Source organism: Ranitomeya variabilis, chromosome 2, assembly GCF_051348905.1.
Source record: "Ranitomeya variabilis isolate aRanVar5 chromosome 2, aRanVar5.hap1, whole genome shotgun sequence".
In the NCBI taxonomy this organism is placed as follows: Eukaryota; Metazoa; Chordata; class Amphibia; order Anura; family Dendrobatidae; genus Ranitomeya; species Ranitomeya variabilis.
Window position 1 is genome coordinate 420,347,378 of NC_135233.1, and position 21,086 is coordinate 420,368,463.

General features: G+C 46.5%; 1 protein-coding gene across 1 annotated transcript in view; it reads right to left on the reverse strand.

Annotated features, from left to right (window-relative positions):
* Positions 1–21,047, reverse strand: part of RIC3 (RIC3 acetylcholine receptor chaperone) — a 34,881-nt gene extending 13,834 nt beyond the window's left edge. Inside the window, exons 1-4 of the mRNA XM_077286614.1 lie at positions 20,852–21,047; positions 7,361–7,569; positions 7,139–7,217; positions 6,907–7,000 (exon numbers count right to left, since the gene is read on the reverse strand). Coding sequence (XP_077142729.1) covers positions 6,907–7,000; positions 7,139–7,217; positions 7,361–7,569; positions 20,852–20,969 — 500 coding nt within the window. The 5' untranslated portion in view covers positions 20,970–21,047. The remainder of the gene's footprint in view (positions 1–6,906; positions 7,001–7,138; positions 7,218–7,360; positions 7,570–20,851) is intronic.
* Positions 21,048–21,086: the final 39 nt, after the last annotated feature.

Below are 21,086 nucleotides of genomic sequence, written 5' to 3' on the forward strand. Positions count from 1 at the left end.
GGTCACATGACCGCTCACGACCAATCACAGGACAGTGACGTCATCGGCAGGTCTTTCACCGCACACCAGCTACAGGAACCGAAGCGACAGCGTGCAGTGGAGAGGCGGGAAGACATCGAGGGTGAGTATAGGACTGTTTTTTATTTTAATTCTTATTTTTTGACCACTTATATGGTGCCCAGTGCGTGGAGGAGAGTCTCCTCTCCTCCACCCTGGGTACCAACCGCACATAATCTGCTTACTTCCCGCATCGTGGGCACAGCCCCGTGCGGGAAGTAAGCAGATCAATGGACCCCTAGGTGTGCGGAATCCCCTGCAATTCCGCATTTTAATGAACATGTTGCTTTTTTTTCCGCGATGCGATTTTTTCGCGGAAAAAAAGGCTACATTTGCACAAAAAATGCGGAATACACTTAAAATAATAGGAGGCATATGTAAGCGTTTTTTTCGCGTTTTTATCACGTTTTTATAGCGAAAAAACGCGAAAAATACTTAACGTGTGCACATGGCCTTACACCCGGTCTGTTTACTGTACCTCCAGGGGGTCTCTGTCGGGTCTCTAGCTCTGTGCCGGTCTCATGCTGTCTGGACACAGCCCCCACCCCTCCTTCCTCTCCTGCTTCCTGGCGTGTAGCCAGCAGGTTCCCTGGCAGGGTTCTTACGTCGCACGCGTGCTCGCTCCTGGTCTCTTAACCCCTTTACCCCCAAGGGTGGTTTGCACGTTATGGACCGGGTGAATTTTTACAATTCTGACCACTGTCCCTTTATGAGGTTATAACTCTGGAACGCTTCAACGGATCCCAGTGATTCTGACATTGTTTTCTTGTGACATATTGTACTTCATGAAAGTGGTAAAATTTCTTTGATATTACCTGCGTTTATTTGTGAAAAAAAACGGAAAATTTAGAAAATTTCGCAATTTTCCAACTTTGAATTTTTATGCAATTAAATCACAGAGATATGTCACACAAAATACTTAATAAGTAACATTTCCCACATGTCTACTTTACATCAGCACAATTTTGGAACCAAAATTTTTTTTTGTTAGGGAGTTATAAGGGTTAAAAGTTGACCAGCAATTTCTCATTTTTACAACACCATTTTTTTTTAGGGACCACATCTCATTTGAAGTCATTTTGAGGGGTCTATATGATAGAAAATACCCAAGTATGACACCATTCTAAAAACTGCACCCCTCAAGGTGCTCAAAACCACATTCAAGAAGTTTATTAACCCTTCAGGTGTTTCACAGGAATTTTTGGAATGTTTAAATAAAAATGAACATTTTTTTTTCACAAAAAATTTACTTCAGCTCCAATTTGTTTTATTTTACCAAGGGTAACAGGAGAAAATGGACCCCAAACGTTGTTGTACAATTTGTCCTGAGTACGCCGATACCCCATATGTGGGGGTAAACCACTGTTTGGGCGCATGGCAGAGCTCGGAAGGGAAGGAGCGCCGTTTGACTTTTCAATGCAAAATTGACAGGAATTGAGATGGGATGCCATGTTGCGTTTGGAGAGCCACTGATGTGCCTAAACATTGAATCCCCCCACAAGTGACACCATTTTGGAAAGTAGACCCCCTAAGGAACTTATCTAGATGTGTGGTGAGCACTTTGACCCACCTAGTGCTTCACAGAAGTTTATAATGCAGAACCGTAAAAATAAAAAATCATTTTTTTTCACAAAAATTATCTTTTCGCCCCCAATTTTTTATTTTCCCAAGGGTAAGAGAAGAAATTGGACCCCAAAAGTTGTTGTACAATTTGTCCTGAGTACGCTGATACCCCAAATGTGGGGGTAAACCACTGTTTGGGCGCATGGGAGAGCTCGGAAGGGAAGGAGCGCCGTTTGACTTTTCAATGCAAAATTGACAGGAATTGAGATGGGACGCCATGTTGCGTTTGGAAAGCCACTGATGTGCCTAAACATTGAAACCCCCCACAAGTGACACCATTTTGGAAAGTAGACCCCCTAAGGAACTTATCTAGATGTGTGGTGAGCACTTTGACCCACCAAGGGCTTCACAGAAGTTTATAATGCAGAGCCGTAAAAATAAAACAAAAATTTTTTCCCACAAAAATTATTTTTTAGCCCCCAGTTTTGTATTTTTTCGAGGGTAACAGGAGAAATTGCCCCCCCCAAAGTTGTTGTCCAATTTGTCCTGAGTGCTCTGATACCCCATATGTGGGGGGAACCACCGTTTGGGCGCATGGGAGGGCTCGGAAGGGAAGGAGCGCCATTTGGTATGCAGACTTAGATGGAATGGTCTGCAGGCGTCACATTGCGTTTGCAGAGCCCCTAATGTACCTAAACAGTAGAAACCCCCCACAAGTGACACCATTTTGGAAAGTAGACCCCCTAAGGAACTCATCTAGATGTGTTGTGAGAGCTTTGAACCCCCAAGTGTTTCACTACAGTTTATAACGCAGAGCCGTGCAAATAAAAAAAAAATTTATTCCACAAAAATTATTTTTTAGCCCCCAGTTTTGTATTTTTCCAAGGGTAACAGGAGAAATTGGACCCTAAATATTGTTGTCCAATTTGTCCTGAGTACGCTGATACCTGATATGTGGGAGGGAACCACCGTTTGAGCGCATGGCAGAGCTCGGAAGGGAAGGAGCATCATTTGGAATGCAGACTTAGATGGATTGGTCTGCAGGCGTCACATTGCGTTTGCAGAGCCCCTAATGTACCTAAACAGTAGAAACCCCCCACAAGTGACCCCATATTGGAAACTAGACCCCCCAAGGAGCTTATCTAGATGTGTTGTGAGAACTTTGAGCCCCCAAGTGTTTCACTACAGTTTATAACGCAGAGCCGTGAAAATAAAAAATCTTTTTTTTTCCCACAAAAATTATTTTTTAGCCCCCAGTTTTGTATTTTCCCAAGGGTAACAGTAGAACTTGGACCCCAAAAGTTGTTGTCCAATTTGTCCTGAGTACGCTGATACCCCATATGTTGGGGTAAACCCCTGTGTGGGCACACGGGAGAGCTCGGAAGGGAAGGAGCACTGTTTTACTTTTTCAACGCAGAATTGGCTGGAATTGAGATCGGACACCATGTCGCGTTTGGAGAGCCCCTGATGTGCCTAAACAGTGGAAACCCCCCAATTATAACTGAAATCCTAATGCAAACACACCCCTAACCCTATTCCCAACGGTAACGCTAACCACACCTCTAACCCAGACACACCCCTAACCCTAATCCCAACCCTATTCCCAACCGTAAATGTAATCCAAACCCTAACCCTAACTTTAGCCCCAACCCTAACTTTAGCCCCAACCCTAACTGTAGCCTTAACCCTAGCCCCAACCCTAACCCTAATCCTAACCCTAGCCCCAACCCTAACCCTAGCCCTAACCCTAACCCTAGCCCTAACCCTAGCCCTAACCCTAGCCCTAACCCTAATGGGAAAATGGAAATAAATACGTTTTTTTAATTTTCCCCTAACTAAGGGGGTGATGAAGGGGGGTTTGATTTACTTTTATAGCTGTTTTTTTAGCGGATTTTTATGATTGGCAGCCGTCACACACTGAAAGACGCTTTTTATTGCAAAAAATATTTTTTGCGTTACCACATTTTGAGAGCTATAATTTTTCCATATTTGAGACCACAGAGTCATGTGAGGTCTTGTTTTTTGCGGGACGAGTTGACATTTTTATTGGTAACATTTTCGGGCACGTGACATTTTTTGATCACTTTTTATTCCAATTTTTGTGAGGCAGAATGACCAAAAACCAGCTATTCATGAATTTCTTTTGGGGGAGGCGTTTATACCGTTCCGCGTTTGGTAAAATTGCTAAAGCAGTTTTATTCTTCGGGTCAGTACGATTACAGCGATATCTCATTTATATCATTTTTTATGTTTTGGCGCTTTTATACGATAAAAACTATTTTATAGAAAAAATTATTATTTTGGCATCGCTTTATTCTGAGGACTATAACTTTTTTATTTTTTTGCTGATGATGGTGTATGGCGGCTCGTTTTTTGCGGGACAAGATGACGCTTTCAGCAGTACCATGGTTATTTATATCTGTCTTTTTGATCGCGTTTTATTCCACTTTTTATTCGGCGGTATGATAATAAAGCGTTGTTTTTTGCCTCGTTTTTTCTTTTTTTTCTTACGGTGTTTACTGAAGGGGTTAACTAGTGGGACAGTTTTATAGGTTGGGTCGTTACAGACGCGGCGATACTAAATATGTGTACTTTTATTGTTTGATTTTTTTTTATTTAGATAAAGAAATGTATTTATTGGAATAATATATATATTTTTTTCTTTATTTAGGAATTTTTTTTTTTTTTTTTTTTTTTTGACACATGTGGAAATTTTTTTTAAAACTTTTTTACTTTGTCCCAGGGGGGGACATCACAGATTGGTGATCTGACAGTTTGCACAGCACTCTGTCAGATCACCCATCTGACTTAGAGCACTGCAGGCTTACCAGCGCCTGCTCTGAGCAGGCACTCGGTAAGCCACCTCCCTCCCTGCAGGACCCGGATGCCGCGGCCATCTTGGATCCGGGACCTGCAGCGAGGAAGGAGGTAGGAGACCCTCGGAGCAACGCGATCACATCGCGTTGCTGCGGGGGTCTCAGGGAAGCCCGCAGGGAGCCCCCTCCCTGCGCGATGCTTCCCTATACCGCCGGCACACCGCGATCATGTTTGATCGCGGTGTGCCGGGGGTTAATGTGCCGGGGGCGGTCCGTGACCGCTCCTGGCACATAGCGCCGGATGTCAGCTGCGATAGGCAGCTGACACTCGGCCGCGCTCCCCCCGTGAGCGCCTCCAATCGTGCTGGACGTACTATTCCGTCCTTGGGAAGTAGGGCCCACCCCACATGGACGGAATAGTACGTCCAATGACAGAAAGGGGTTAAAGAGACAGTGTGCATTTTACAAATGTTGTCTCTAGCCAATGGCGTGTTTTTCTGCTATTTTTGTCCCCTCCACCATAGGGAGGGCGCCGGAGCAAAAAGTGCATACTGTTGCTAACTTCCAGTTCCTGTTATCTTGCGCTTCTGTTTCTGAAGTATCTGCAGGGAACTCCGCTCATTCTGTCTGTCTCCACAGATCTTCTGCTACCAGTTACCCGGTTATTCTGGACTGCTTCCGCAGTATCTACACTGGACTCGTCTAGTCCTGCCAGTCCGCTAGCCTCACTTCCGGACCACGCCAGTACTCCTGGTGCCAGCTTCTACTCCTACACCTGGTATCCTCCAGTCAGCTCTGCAACATCCGCTAACCTTGCTGGACCGTCTGTTCCGCTGGGACAGCCGCCACGAGTTCGGGGTCTAACTGAAGGTAGCACCTGTGTCCTCCAGGCATTCCATTCTGTCCCTGTTTGAGGGGACTTACTACAGGTGTCTGGGGCTCACGCAGTAACGCCCCCTTTGGAGCCCCACGGACCGCGGTCTAGTGGTTCCACATCAAACCTTAATAAATACGAATGTGAACTTCTACATCTGTGCCTCCGTTTCCATTCGTTACAGCCACAATCCAAGCTGCTGGAGGTCTAGTGTGAAGTCTCCACAATCAGTGATGGTTTGGGGAGCCATGTCAATGCAGATGAACTGAAGGCTGCTATCAAAGCAACCTGGGCTTCCATAACCCCTCAGCAGCGCCACAGGCAGATCACTCTGTGTGTAATGACTCTATAGAATGAGTTTCACTTTTTGTATTGAAGAACTGAAATAAATTCACTTTTTGATTCAAAATCAATTCCCAGAGCAGTTACCAGTAATGCGAAAATACAGGGGAGGAAGTTAGTCACCCTCTCTGCAGTCTGGAATGGCTGATACCAGGGAGTAATAGATTGTAGTCTCCTTCCCCAGTAATGGCTGATAACAGGGAGTAATAGATTGCAGTCTCCTCCCCCAGTAATGGCTGATAACGGGGAGTAATAGATTGTAGTCACATGTAGTGATTTCCCAGATGTTCTGTTCTTTTTTCCCCACCCCTACATTCACATTGATACAATGTATCCACTTTTAGTAAATAAGTGAGGGTAGCATGTCTCCTCGCTCTGGTTTGCACATTGTCGGCTCCGTCCTCGGTTCTGCTCTCCTGTAAACGACCTCAGACTGGAGAACATATAACTGGAGACGGCTAGAATCAGACAGGAGATGTCTTGCTTTCCTGCAGATCTGAAATCATTAGCCTAGACGTCATGGGAACTAAATAGCTAATGGAAAATTAAGCATTTTGACAACTGGATGTATTTAAAAAAAAATGTTGCTGTGTAGAGATGATCTAACAATGCTGCCCCTGCGGTGTCCTGTGCAAGGCTTGTGCCGTCCCTATGGAGGAGCCGCAGCTGCTGCTGGAATTGATCTGAAAGGAGGGTGAGGGAAAATTCTCTATAATTTCTCTGACAGCAGCCCCTGTCCCGACGGTGAGGCCGGGGGGCTCCTGTCCCGACGGCGAGGCCGGGGGGGGCTCCTGTCCCGACGGCGAGGCCGGGGGGGGCTCCTGTCCCGACGGCGAGGCCGGGGGGGGCTCCTGTCCCGACGGCGAGGCCGGGGGGGCTCATGTCCCGACGGCGAGGCCGGGGGGGCTCCTATCCCGACGGTGAGGTCAGGGGGCTCCTGTCCCGACGGCGAGGCCGGGGGGGCTCCTGTCCCGACGGTGAGGCCGGGGGGCTCCTGTTCCGACGCGAGGCCGGGGGGCCTCCCCCATACTGCTGAGTTCTCCCTGCCGTTCCTTCCTTCTCAGCAGTGGTGGTGTCTGATACAGCTCAGGACCTCGGTGCGCCCCAGGATAAATCCTCCCAGTGCAGTGCAGAGAGCTCCACATTAGGTCCTGAGCGCAAACCCCAGACCTGATGGAGGAGACCCGATGTGTCTGACCTGCAACCCACAAATAGAAAGAATAGCCCCATGTCTAGTACACATGGGCCCCTCACCTGTCGTTGTCGGGCCCCAGGCGGTGGATGATTTTCTCCATGGCATCTTCCGTCTCCTTCAGTTTATCCTGTAGCTGACTGAGCTCGTAATCCGCTGAGAACAGAAGTCGATACATTGTAACAACAGGACAGCTACCAATATAGCCCAGCGAGGGTGGGGCTTGTGTAAGGAAGGCCCCGCCCCTTTGTATGAAGAGATTATTATAGCGGACAATCATTACGTGGCACTCACTGATCTTCCTCTTCAGGTTCCCGTTGGCAATGGGGACACTTTTGGGCTCAGTCTTCACATTTCTGCCTTTAGACGAAAGCTGAAAATAATAACCCGAAAAGTGATAACAGAAAAGTCTCCAAGTCCATAAATGATCTGCGAAGACCCAGAGAGAAATGTTCTGCAGATTATTACACCACTGACCGCTCTGCAGAACACATCAGAACCAAACATGTCCCTCACCTTGAAAAGTATATAGAGGATATATAATAATATGCCAAATCCATAGATGGGTATGATCTGCCCCACCAGACTCTGCCGGCTGTTACTGCCTCCGCCGCCAGCCTTCGCCTTAGACACAGCTTCAGAGAGGTGGGATCGCGAAAAGCCCCCTCCCCTGCCATCCACGGGCTTCCCATGAGGAACCGCAGAGGGAAAACGGCCAGGATTTCCTGCAGAGTCAATGAAGGAAGATTAGTGTAAAGTAGATTAGTCCCAAGTTGTACAAGCTGTACACATATAATTATATACAGGAGATGCTCAGGTTATACCGGCTGTACACATATAATTATATACAGGAGATGCTCAGGTTATACCGACTGTACATACATAATTATATACAGGAGATGCCCAGGTTATACCGGCTGTACATATATAATTATATACAGGAGATGCTCAGGTTATACCGACTGTACATATATAATTATATACAGGAGATGCCCAGGTTATACCAGCTGTCCATATATAATTATATACAGGAGATGCGCAGGTTATACCAGCTGTACATATATAATTATATACAGGAGATGCCCAGGTTATACCGGCTGTACATATATAATTATATACAGGAGATGTCCAGGTTATACCGGCTGTACATATATAATTATATACAGGAGTTGTCCAGGTTATACCGACTGTACATACATATATATACAGGAGATGCCCAGGTTATACCAGCTGTCCATATATAATTATATACAGGAGATGCCCAGGTTATACCAGCTTTACATATATAATTATATACAGGAGATGCTCAGGTTATACCAGCTGTACATATATAATTATATACAGGAGATGTCCAGGTTATACCGGCTGTACATATATAATTATATACAGGAGTTGTCCAGGTTATACCGACTGTACATACATATATATATACAGGAGATGCCCAGGTTATACCAGCTGTCCATATATAATTATATACAGGAGATGCCCAGGTTATACCAGCTTTACATATATAATTATATACAGGAGATGCTCAGGTTATACCAGCTGTACATATATAATTATATACAGGAGATGTCCAGGTTATACCGACAGTACATATGGATCGCCCCCAGGCGCAGGGCAGTGGGGTACTCGGTACCGGGTTCCTCTGTCTCGGTTCTGGGAATGTCACGGTGGCCCGACCCAGTCCGTGGCCCTGCTAAGGGGCGCCCAATTAAAGGTGTAGTTTGTCAAGTGTTCGTGACGCCACCTGTGGTGTTCGGTCAGGGTGACCGACGCTGCTAGGGGTCCGCTGGGGTGATGGAATGGCAGCTAGATGGAATACCTTCCCACAGGTGAATTATGTCCCCAGGGCTTCCCAGTAAGGTAGATGATGATGGTGTAGGTCGCAGTAAATAACGAGGACACAGGGTTGCAGTCTCTTTACCTTTTACTGAAGACTTCAGAGTCCACAGTCCAGAGTACCGCTCACAGGGCTGGCTGAATCCGGCCGGTCCGAAGGCACATCCAGAGTTCCCTTTGCAGGTGGAAATCAGTAGCCTTCCTATTAGCGCCTGTGTGTTGTAGTACTTCCCTGCTGAGCACCACGGGATAGTCCTCACAACTGTCGTGTATATTTCTGATATTCTCTCTCCGTCCCCCAGATGATATGGATAGGACGACCCGTATGACGGGGTAGGCCTGGAGCTATTTTATAGGGACCATAGTGATGCCCCTCTCCCACAATTTGCCTCTGTTGTCTTCATTAGGTTAAAGGTTGGGCAGCCAACTTGGAATTAACTGTCCTGCCGTTGTTTGAAGTAATGCGCAGAGCCTATTACTCCCTCGGTGTTCCGGCCGCCGGCTACGCGCCTCAGAAGGATGTTGCCGATCTTAAGGCAGGACTCCTCCTGGTATTATCTCCTTGTGCTGTGATCTCGTTTCTCACTTCTCCACAATATACTTTGCTTCTTGTCATTTCTTAGGATGCTGCCGCAATGAGGTGCAGGCGCAGCTCCGTAACGATCTGTCTCTTGCTAAGTCTCTGCCAGGATCCCACCCCTGACAGGGACCTCTGTCTGCAGCTCAGATGTTCCTCCTTCTCTCCCTGTCTGCCTGATAGGTCTTCTCTGGGTCTCACCCAGGCAGCTTTCTGACTAACTTCCTATCCGACCCCCAGTTTTACCCGAGTGTGAGGAGTGGCCTAATAGATAGAACCTTTTGCTCCCCCTGGTGGCCAGAGTGTGAAGTGTAGTGTGTGACTGTGATACCTGGTCAGGTGAACTCCTTTAGTACCATCAGACGTACCATCACTCCCCCTGGTGGAAGAGCGACAATACTGCAACGACCAGGACTCTGGGGCGCTGCACATACATATATATAAAGGAGATGCCCATGTTATACCAGCTGTCCATATATAATTATATACAGGAGATGTCCAGGTTATACCAGCTGTACATATATAATTATATACAGCAGATGCCCAGGTTTATACCGGCTGTACATATATAATTATATACAGGAGATGCCCAGGTTATACAGGCTGTACATATATAATTATATACAGGAGATGTCCAGGTTATACCGGCAGTACATATATAATTATATACCGGAGATGTCCAGGTTATACCGGCTTTACATATATAATTATATACAGGAGATGCCCAGGTTATATCGGCTGTACATATATAATTATATACAGGAGATGCCCAGGTTATACCAGCTGTACATATATAATTATATACAGGAGATGCCCATGTTATACCGGCTGTGCATACAGCTGAAACCAGAAGTTTCCATTCACTAGATAGAATGACACATCTGCATGTTTTTCTCAATATCTGACATGAAATCAGAATAAATCTTTCCCGTTTTAGGTCAATTAGAATTACCATAATTATTAATATTTGCCAAATGCCAGAATGAGAGAGAGAATGTTTTAAGGCATTTTTATTACTTACTGCAAAGTAAAAAGTTTACATACACTAAGGTTACTATGCTTTTAAACTATCCTGGAATGCCCATATGATGAGTTCATGTGTTTTAATGCACACCTGAAACACGCTGCTTCTTTGTGTAGCATCATGGGAAAGTTTCAAGAAATCAGCCAAGATATCAGGAAGAGAATTGTGGACTTGCATAAGTCCAGCTCATCCTTGGGTACAATTTCAAGATATCTGAAGGTGCCTCGTTCATCTGTACAAACAAGATGGGAATGTCCAGCCATCATACCGCTCAGGAAGGAGATGGGTTCTGTGTCCCAGAGATGAACGTGCTTTGGTCCTACATGTGCATATCAAGCCAAGGACAAAAGCTAAAGACCTTGTGAAGATGATGGCGGAAGCTGGTAAGATTGTATCAATATCCACAGTGAAACAATTACTGTATCAACATGGGCTGAAAGGCCACTCTACCAGGAGGAAGGCATTACTCCAAAAGAAACAAAAAAACACCCGAGATTACAGGTCCTTCTCAAAAAATTAGCATATAGTGTTAAATTTCATTATTTACCATAATGTAATGATTACAATTAAACTTTCATATACTATAGATTCATTATCCACCAACTGAAATTTGTCAGGTCTTTTATTGTTTTAATACTGATGATTTTGGCCTACAACTCCTGATAACCCAAAAAACCTGTCTCAATAAATTAGCATATTTCACCCGACCAATCAAATAAAAGTGTTTTTTAATACCAAACAAAAAAACCATCAAATAATAATGTTCAGTTATGCACTCAATACTTGGTCGGGAATCCTTTGGCAGAAATGACTGCTTCAATGCGGCGTGGCATGGAGGCAATCAGCCTGTGACACTGCTGAGATGTTATGGAGGCCCAGGATGCTTCAATAGCGGCCTTAAGCTCATCCAGAGTGTTGGGTCTTGCGTCTCTCAACTTTCTCTTCACAATATCCCACAGATTCTCTATGGGGTTCAGGTCAGGAGAGTTGGCAGGCCAATTGAGCACAGTAATACCATGGTCAGTAAACCATTTACCAGTGGTTTTGGCACTGTGAGCAGGTGCCAGGTCGTGCTGAAAAATGAAATCTTCATCTCCATAAAGCATTTCAGCCGATGGAAGCATGAAGTGCTCCAAAATCTCCTGATAGCTAGCTGCATTGACCCTGCCCTTGATGAAACACAGTGGACCAACACCAGCAGCTGACATGGCACCCCACACCATCACTGACTGTGGGTACTTGACACTGGACTTCATGCATTTTGGCATTTCCTTCTCCCCAGTCTTCCTCCAGACTCTGGCACCTTGATTTCCGAATGACATGCAAAATTTGCTTTCATCAGAAAAAAGTACTTGGGACCACTTAGCAACAGTCCAGTGCTGCTTCTCTGTAGCCCAGGTCAGGCGCTTCTGCCGCTGTTTATGGTTCAAAAGTGGCTTTACCTGGGGAATGCGGCACCTGTAGCCCATTTCCTGCACACGCCTGTGCACGGTGGCTCTGGATGTTTCCACACCAGACTCAGTCCACAATCTTCCTCAGGGTCCGGTCACATCTTCTCGTTGTACAGCGTTTTCTGCCACATTGTTTCCTTCCAACAGACTTACCATTGAGGTGCCTTGATACAGCACTCTGGGAACAGCCTATTTGTTGAGAAATTTCTTTCTGGGTCTTACCCTCTTGCTTGAGGGTGTCAATGATGGCCTTCTTGACATCTGTCAGGTCGCTAGTCTTACCCATGATGGGGGTTTTGAGTAATGAACCAGGCAGGGAGTTTTTAAAAGCCTCAGGTATCTTTTGCATGTGTTTAGAGTTAATTAGTTGATTCAGAAGATTAGGGTAATAGGTCGTTTAGAGAACCTTTTCTTGATATGCTAATTTATTGAGACAGGTTTTTTGGGTTATCAGGAGTTGTATGCCAAAATCATCAGTATTAAAACAATAAAAGACCTGACAAATTTCAGTTGGTGGATAATGAATCTATAGTATATGAAAGTTTAATTGTAATCATTACATTATGGTAAATAATGAAATTTAACACTATATGCTAATTTTTTGAGAAGGACCTGTAATGTTTGCAAATGCACAAAGACCTATATTTCTGGAGATGTCCTGTGGTCTGATGAAACTAAAATTGAACTTTTTGAGCATAATGACCATCATTACGTTTGGAGGAAAAAGGAAGAAGCTTGGAAGCCTAAAAACTAGAGATGGGCGAACCCGAACGATTAAGTTCGGCATCCATACCGAACACCTACAGTTCGTGTACAGACTTCATCAGGAAGTCCGTGTTACTGTTCGGGTTCGGCTGCCCGAACACCGGGTGTTTGTCACGCTGTCATGTGCCTGACAGCGCGGCAAACACCGCTTCTGATCGGAGGTAAAATCATCCCCGCCGGTCAGTGAGCGTGCACCAGTGATCGGAGGTATGCAGTTTAGCTTCGGTCAGTGAATGGGACTACAGCTCTCGTCATCCGACACCTGCCTCTGCTGAAAACAGTGAGAGCAGGAGCGGCTGATGGGAGTATTCTCATGGTTTTTCTCACGGTGCTAGTGGGGATCTCGCCGAGATCACGACAGTTCAGCTCGGCTGGGAATCCAGTCTCAGTGACCGGAGGTAACCTCTATAACGTCACCGCCGGTCACTGACGCTCGTAGCAGCTCATTCACCAGTGGTTCTCAGCCTGGCCGGTCGCATCTTGTCACCGTCCAGGTTGAAAACTGTTTATCCCCAGACATGGATTACGGTGTGGGACAGAACGATGGACAGGTGAGGGATATTGTTGTTTTTTTTATTTTTGGTTTATTACAGGAGGCGAGGGATTCAGTGGAATGTGCGTTAGGTGAGTATAGCTGTGTTTGTTATTTTTAAATAAAAAGGAAAACTGTGTTTTGTTTTATTTCTAATAAAAGACTTTATTCTGGCCGTGTCTTTATTTACCATGTAACTATAGGATTAGTAATGGATAGGTGTCAGACGCCTCTCCATTACTAAGCTGTGGGCTTGATGTCACCTGACAATACAAAAGGTGACATTAACCCAACAAATATGAACCCCACTTGCCACTGCTACCGGGCAAGTGGGAAGAGCCGGGCAAAGTGCCAGAATTGGCGCATCTAATAAATATGCCTTTTCTGGGCAGTTGCAGACTGCTATTTTTAGGCTGATGGGGCAACATCCAGGCCCCTTACCAGCCTGAGAATACCAGCCCCCAGCTGTCTGCTTTAGCAAGGCTTGTTGTCAAAAATGGAGGGGACCCCACGCCGTTTTTAAAAATTATTTAAATAATTAAATATGGCGTGGGGACCCCTCTGTTCTTGATAACCAGCCTTGTTGAAGCTGACAGCTGAGGGTTGCAGCCCCCAGCTGTGAGTTTTGTGTGAGTGGTTATCAAAAATACAGGGGACCCCCATAGCGGTTTCTTTTTTTAATTATTTATTCATAGCTCAGGAGCGGCTGATGACTACTCCCATCAGCTGCTCCTTCTCGCTGTTATTAGCGGCAGCAGGTGTCAGATGATTGGAGCAGTAGTTCCATCTGCTGACACCAGTGACCGGAGGTAACCTGTATACCTCTGATCACAGCTGAGTGTTCCCGCTGTCTTTTGACAGCGTGGGAACCGCGGCTCTCTGACCTGCGGGGATGATTTCACTTCCGATCAGAAGCGGTGTTTGCTGCGCTGTCATGTGCATGACAGTGGCAAACACTGGATGTTCTGGCCCCCCATTCAAGTGAATGGGGTCCAGGTTCGGGTACTGTTTTAGAACCTGAACTTTTTATAACTGTTCAGCCAAACGTGCTGGAACCAAACATCCAGGTGTCCGCCCATCTTTACTAAGAACACCATCCCAACTGTGAAACACGGCGGTGGCAGCATCTTGTTGTCGGGTTGTTTTGCTGCAGAAGGGACTGGTGCACTTATCAAAATAGATGGCATCATGAGAAAATTATGTGGCAATACTGAAGCAACATTTCAACACATCAGCCAGGAAGTTAAAGCCTGGGCAGAAATGAGTCTTCCAGATGGAAGATGACCCGAAGCATACCGCCAAAATAGTAACAAAGTGGCTTCAGGATAACAAAGTTGAAGTTTTGGAGCGGCCATCGCAAAGCCCTGATCTCAATCCTAGTGAAAATATATGGACAAAACTGAAAAGGCCGGTGCCAGCAAGGCGACCTACAAACCTGGATCAGTTACACCAGTTGTTAGGGGTCGAGTCCCCACCTCTGCACAGGGGGAGTCTCGAACCATCTCCACTGCAGTCTCCCATTCTTCTCCTACCACAGTGGAGCCTGCTCAGCAGAGACATCGGTCCCAGCTTCTGGCTCAGCCTGATACTGTGCGGATGGTTACTGCTTCCTTTCCAGGCTCAGCCATTGTAACCAGTACTGGTCAGCGGCGAGCAGACGTCTCTGGGACTAAGTCATGCTTTTCCCCTTCTAAGCATGCCCAGGGTAAGACCTCTCATTGGAGGTCACGGGTCACATGCTCAGGTACTGTGGCAGCTCCCATTGGTCCTCTAGGAAGGTCCTGAAGTTGCTAAGGTACTGTAGCAGCTCCCATTGGTCCTCTAGGAAGGTCCTGAAGTTGCTGCAGCTATAAAAGGTTCGCATGGCCGCATGGCCATGCGCTAGTATCAGCTTATGTTATGAGCTTTAGCTACTCAGTGGTCATGTCTGCTTGTGGTCAGGGTCCGGCTGAAATAAGCCACTAGAATACCGGCACCTCTGGTGAGGGTTTGTATTGTGAATTCAGGGCTGGCGTAAAGCCATTAGAATTCCGGCTGCACCGTAGAGGAGGTGTTTGTGTGCTTGCTACTCCCTGACCACTGATTGCTTTTGCTCTGTTAGGCAGCTGTGTTCCCCTGTGACGCTAACAGGGCACAGCGTTTTCCCTTCTGTTCGACTCTGTGAAGTAACAGAGTTCGCTTATACCGCCATATTGTGCGCCATTTGCTAGCAGTAGGTTCGTCTCCTGCACGGTAGACCCCGGGCTGCGAACGCACCAATAATAATATCTAAATATACTTGGTGCGTTCTGCCAGCCCTAACACCAGTGCTGTCAGAAGGAATGGGCCTAAATTCCGACCAACTATTGCGAGAAGCTTGTGGAAGGAGATCCCAAACGTCTAACCCAAGTCACTCAGTGTAAGGGCAATGGCACCAAATACTAATGAAAGGGATGGAAACTTCTGACTTTGCAGTAAGTAATAAAAATGCCTTAAAACATTCTCTCTCATATTCTGGCATTTGGCAAATATTAATAATTCTGGTAATCCTAATTGTCCTAAAACGGGGAAGGTTTATTCTGTTTTCATGTCAGATATTGAGAAAAACCTGCAGCTGTGTCTTTATATATAGTAGCAAAAAGAAAAGAAGCCAGCACTGCTGAAGGTCAAAACGCAATTTCCAAAGTGCATATGCACATAATAAATTCTGACTGTATTTCAAATATGAGATATTTAGCAAATAATTGATCAATTCTTTGAGCTACCCCGCCACTTCACGGCAATCTCATAATGGGGCAGTCCTAACTCTACGTTTTTTATTACAATGTGCCATTACGGCCTCCTAAATGTATGGAGAGTGAGAAAAAAAAAAGGACAAACCACATTATATAACATTACATGACAAACTGTACCTGGAGCATTGACAGAATCACTCCCTTAGTGCCAGGAAGGCGAGCGCGGATAGAGGCCGATCAGGTCCTGTGCTGACATATCAGATCTGGCCCCCACACTGCCAACCCAACACCAAAGTTAAAGGATGAAACTGGCTGAGGCACAGCTGCCTAATTAACTAGAGCCTGAGGCAGGGCAGGGCTGCTGTGTGTGTGTGTGCACAGCAGCCTATCAATCATAGTGAACCCAGACAGAATGGCGCATATGACCTAGCGTGCGCGGCAACAGTGGTGGTCAGCCACATACCAATACAGAAGCAAAAAGAAAAGAAGCCAGCACTGCTGAAGGTCAAAACGCAATTTCCAAAGTGCATATGCACATAATATGTATGAAATACAGTCAGAATTTATTATGTGCATATGCACTTTGGAAATTGCGTTTTGACCTTCAGCAGTGCTGGCTTCTTTTCTTTTTGCTTCTGTATTGGTATGTGGCTGACCACCACTGTTGCCGCGCACGCTAGGTCATATGCGCCATTCTGTCTGGCTACGTTCACACGATCCGTTTTTCACTGCGGATTTTTCCGGTCCTTTTTCGGGGAAATCCGCAGTGGAAAACGGCGGTGCTTCTCTCGGCGGATTTGTGTCCTTTTTCTTCTGCGGATTCCACTGCGGGTTTCCAACTGCAGTTTCCTATTGGTGCTGTTGGAAACCCGCAGCGGAATCCGCTGAAAGAATTGACATGGTACTTCTTTTTTCCGTTGGCAAATCCGCGCGGATTTTCCAGCGAAAAAAAGGATCGTCGGCACAGCGGGTTTTGTTTTCCATAGGGTAACATTGTACTGTACCCTGCATGGAAAACGGCTGCGGATCCGTAGCTGCAATTCCGCTACGGATCCGCAGCAAAAAACGGATCGTGTGAACGTAGCCTCTGGGTTCACTATGATTGATAGGCTGCTGTGCACACACACACACAGCAGCCCTGCCCTGCCTCAGGCTCTAGTTAATTAGGCAGCTGTGCCTCAGCCAGTTTCATCCTTTAACTTTGGTGTTGGGTTGGCAGTGTGGGGGCCAGATCTGATATGTCAGCACAGGACCTGATCGGCCTCTATCCGCGCTCGCCTTCCTGGCACTAAGGGAGTGATTCTGTCAATGCTCCAGGTACAGTTTGTCATGTAATGTTATATAATGTGGTTTGTCCTTTTTTTTTTCTCACTCTCCATACATTTAGGAGGCCGTAATGGCACATTGTAATAAAAAACGTAGAGTTAGGACTGCCCCATTATGAGATTGCCGTGAAGTGGCGGGGTAGCTCAAAGAATTGATCAATTATTTGCTAAATATCTCATATTTGAAATACAGTCAGAATTTATTATGTGCATATGCACTTTGGAAATTGCGTTTTGACCTTCAGCAGTGCTGGCTTCTTTTCTTTTTGCTTTATATATAGTGCATGGAAACTTCTGGCTTCCTCTGTATCTATGACGCCGGTCATTATACACAGGATTTGGGATAATGTGCATTTGGCGGTATATGTTGCGGTTCTGGACGTTGGCGCTCTCGCGGTGATTGCGGAGCTTTCTGGTGTCTGTAATGATGGATTACATTGTTGGACGGTTTTGTATCTGAACATTCTGTAATTAAATGTCAGTTCCTATGATGTGTGATGTTGAGGACTCGCTCAGCCGCCGCTCAGTCGGGACAGTTGCTTGATGTAAAGGTGAAAGGAACAATCAATATTAATTTCAGTGGTGACTGCGGCCAACATCGAAGCCGCAACTTTACTGCGCACAGCGGCGAAGAGGCCCATAATCAGAGAAAGGAAGAATTGAGATGAGACCCAGAGACGTGTGACCCTCCAAAGCGAAGACTGTCAGCATTACCCAAACCGGAGATCCGCACCCCTAATTCAACAGCCCCGCCCCCGGTGATGACATCACTGATATGACATGAGGCCACACCCCTTATACTCTAGCCCCGCCCTCCAGTGATGACATCACATGGTGATCAGAGGTTGGTGATTATTATTAGTAACCTCATACAGTGAATGGCGATGGATGATGTAGATGTGTGGCGGCTCCAGTGTCCGCTCCCTCCTGCCCCCTGCTGGTTGTTGAGCACTTTTTACACATTCAGTGATCTGCTCTGATATCAGGTCGAGCTTTGTTTTCTGTAGTTAAATAAATACTAGAAATTATCAAATGGATATGATTACAATGTGCCGTGTTCTAGATAATTGGCTGGACCCGTAGAACTCTAATATTCATGATTTGATTTGTGCGAATCAGCAAAAATTGCCTGATGCCATTTTACACACAACAGAAGATTGGTTCCTCCAGAGAAGGTTATATTGATGTCACGTGCGGCTCAGGGGGCTTACCCATAAAGCCGCGCGACCCCCGGGAGCTTACCCATAAAGCCGCGCAGCCCCCTGGGAGCTTACCCATAAAGCCGTGCAGCCCCTTGGGAGCTAACCCATAAAGCCGTGCAGCCAAGCAGAGACTAGCATAACCTGTATAAAAGCTGAGGCAGGGAATGCAGAGGGAGTGATAGCCAATCTGGATAGTGAGGGGTCGTCACAGCGCAGCAATAGAGAAAACGGACAGAAGACACTGATTAAGGCCTCATTCACTGATCAGTATTTTGTGCCCAAACCAGGTGAGTCTCCAGGACACAGGACGGGCGTCAATCTTTCAATTGTAGCTTTTTTTCTGAGAGTTTCAGTCTTGGTTTTGAAATAGAAACACTGATGTGATACTGACCAAATAGTGACATCACGGATGGATGCAGCGGCTCCTCTGCTGTCCTGTCACTCGGACATAACTAAGGCCTCTTCACATGTCAGTGTCTCCTGTGTGGTGACCGTTTACCCATGTAGCGGAGACACTGACACATTCATGTGAATGGGTCTTTGCCCACGTCAGTGTGTTTCCATGGACCGTGCGTCCGTGTGCAAAACACACTGACATGTCCGTTTTTTACCATCAGCATGGGCCGCAAAACGTCCCGCACACGTACATGGATGACACACGTGGGTGTCATCCGTGTCACACACTGGCGCCAGGGAAGAAGCATTACAGTAAGCGATGAACACGGCTCTCATCGTTCTCCCCTGCTCTGCCGCCGATCAGCGGAGAATGATGAGTTATATGCAAGTGATAACAGCAACAGCAGGTGGTGGCTGATGGGAGTATTCATCAGGCAGTGGCTGATGGGAGTATTCATCAGCCGTGCCTGCGCTGGACGTAAATAATTCACCCTCAGCTGTCAGTGTTAGCAAGGTTGGTTATCAAGAATAGATGGGTCCCCACACTGTTTTGACAACCAGCCTTGCTAAAGCTGACAGCTGGGGGCTGGCATTCTAGGGCTGGTAAGGGTATATGAACCCCACTTTCCACCGCTACAGGGCAAGTGGGAAAAACCGGGCAAAGCACCTAATGGATGAAAACATCGCATAGCACTCGGCCCAGTGTTAATCTATGGGGCAGCTCACATCACCCTATTTTTTTTCTCTGGCGTATTTGACATGTGTGTAAAGTTGCAGCATGCGGCGATTGTACGCGTGTATCGTCCGAGACTCGCCAATGCAAGTCAATGGGTGCAAGAAAAACTGACACTACATGGATCATTTGTCTAGCCTTCGACAAATACGCACACATTTTTCTCATTTCAGCCCATTGAGCAATTAAATTCAAAAGCAGTGAGAAATGTAAAGCAGTATGCATGTCATACGGATCCATAGGTGCAAGAAAATCGCATTGCAAATGCTTTACACACGGGTGACCACACGGATATCACTTGTGCGACTCTCGGCAAGGCTGGTTGTCCAAAATGGGGGGGACCCCACACAGTTTTTAAATTATTTATTGAAATAATTTAAAAAAGCAGCATGGGTTCCCCTCTATTCTTGATAACCAGCCATGCTGAAGATGGCAGCTGAGGGTTGTATCCCGCAGCTGTCAGTTTTGCCTGGCTGGTTATAGAACATAGAGGGGAACTTACACCGTTTTTTTTTTTTTTTATTTGCTTCCAGCGCAGGCTGCGGGTGATAAATACTCCCATCAGCCGCCACCTGCTGTCATTGATATTACTTGAATATAACGCTCCTCTTTCTCCGCTGATCGCCGGGGACAGTGCTTGCTGTAGCACTTCTTCCCTGGCGCCTGTCCGTGTGGCACTGGTGCGGCACATGGTTGGCACATGTGTTCCGTACGTATTAAACACAAGGACACTGTCTTCTCCAGTACCGGAAATATCAGGACATGTGAAATCAGCCTAAGGCTGTGTGTCTCTGTAGGGGCGCCGTCAGGACAGAATGGCTGCTGAAGCCAAGCACAGGCGCCTCTGTGCATCATGGCGGCCAAACATTAGAGTGCAGCTTCTCACCTGCTTGTTTCCCCTCTATCTCCCATCCCCCCTCTTCTTCTTTGATTGACAGCTCTGGCTTCATAGAGTGGAGAAGGGCAGAGATAGATGGAAAACAAGCAGGTGGGACGGGGAAGATAAATGTGGCGTCGTGAGCACTGGGCGCCTGGACTTGGCTTGAGCAGTCATTCTGGGCTGACGGCGCCCCTTTAACAGCTTGGGATGTGTTCACTACAGTCCTAGGAGACCTCAGAGTGTTGCACACACTTTCTCTCTGCTTGTAAGGACATATCATTTCTCTGCTAATTGCACTTTTGATAAAAATTTGACAAATTCAAATTTCAAAGTATTCGCTCATCTCTGACACATGTAGTTCCAGGAATCTCTGTTCCTCGCTCAGGTATTTAGATACAGCGAGAAAAATGATTGCAAGCTATAGATAGACTGGTGACGAGGGGCCACATGACAGGACCCCCATCTCCTCACTGGCACACAATGCCCCTAGATTACAGACTGGGGTGGGGGATGTTTCTTCTGTCACGCTCCCTCCCAGCCCACAACATGCAGCGCTGGCAGCTTACCCTCCGGCTGCTGCAGGGACGGCTTCCCCCTGTTCAGGAAGGTTTTGGGTAGGAGCAGGGACACACACAGCACCAGGCCGGAGAACATGACCACCTTCTGGATGGTGGATAAGGCCATGTTGGATCACACTGTCCTGGAGATCACGGCTGCAAGAAAACAGGACATCTCCAGTGTCAGAATGAACTGCTGCACCAATGGCTGCTCCTCTGCAGCCTGCGGACAATGCAACACGCA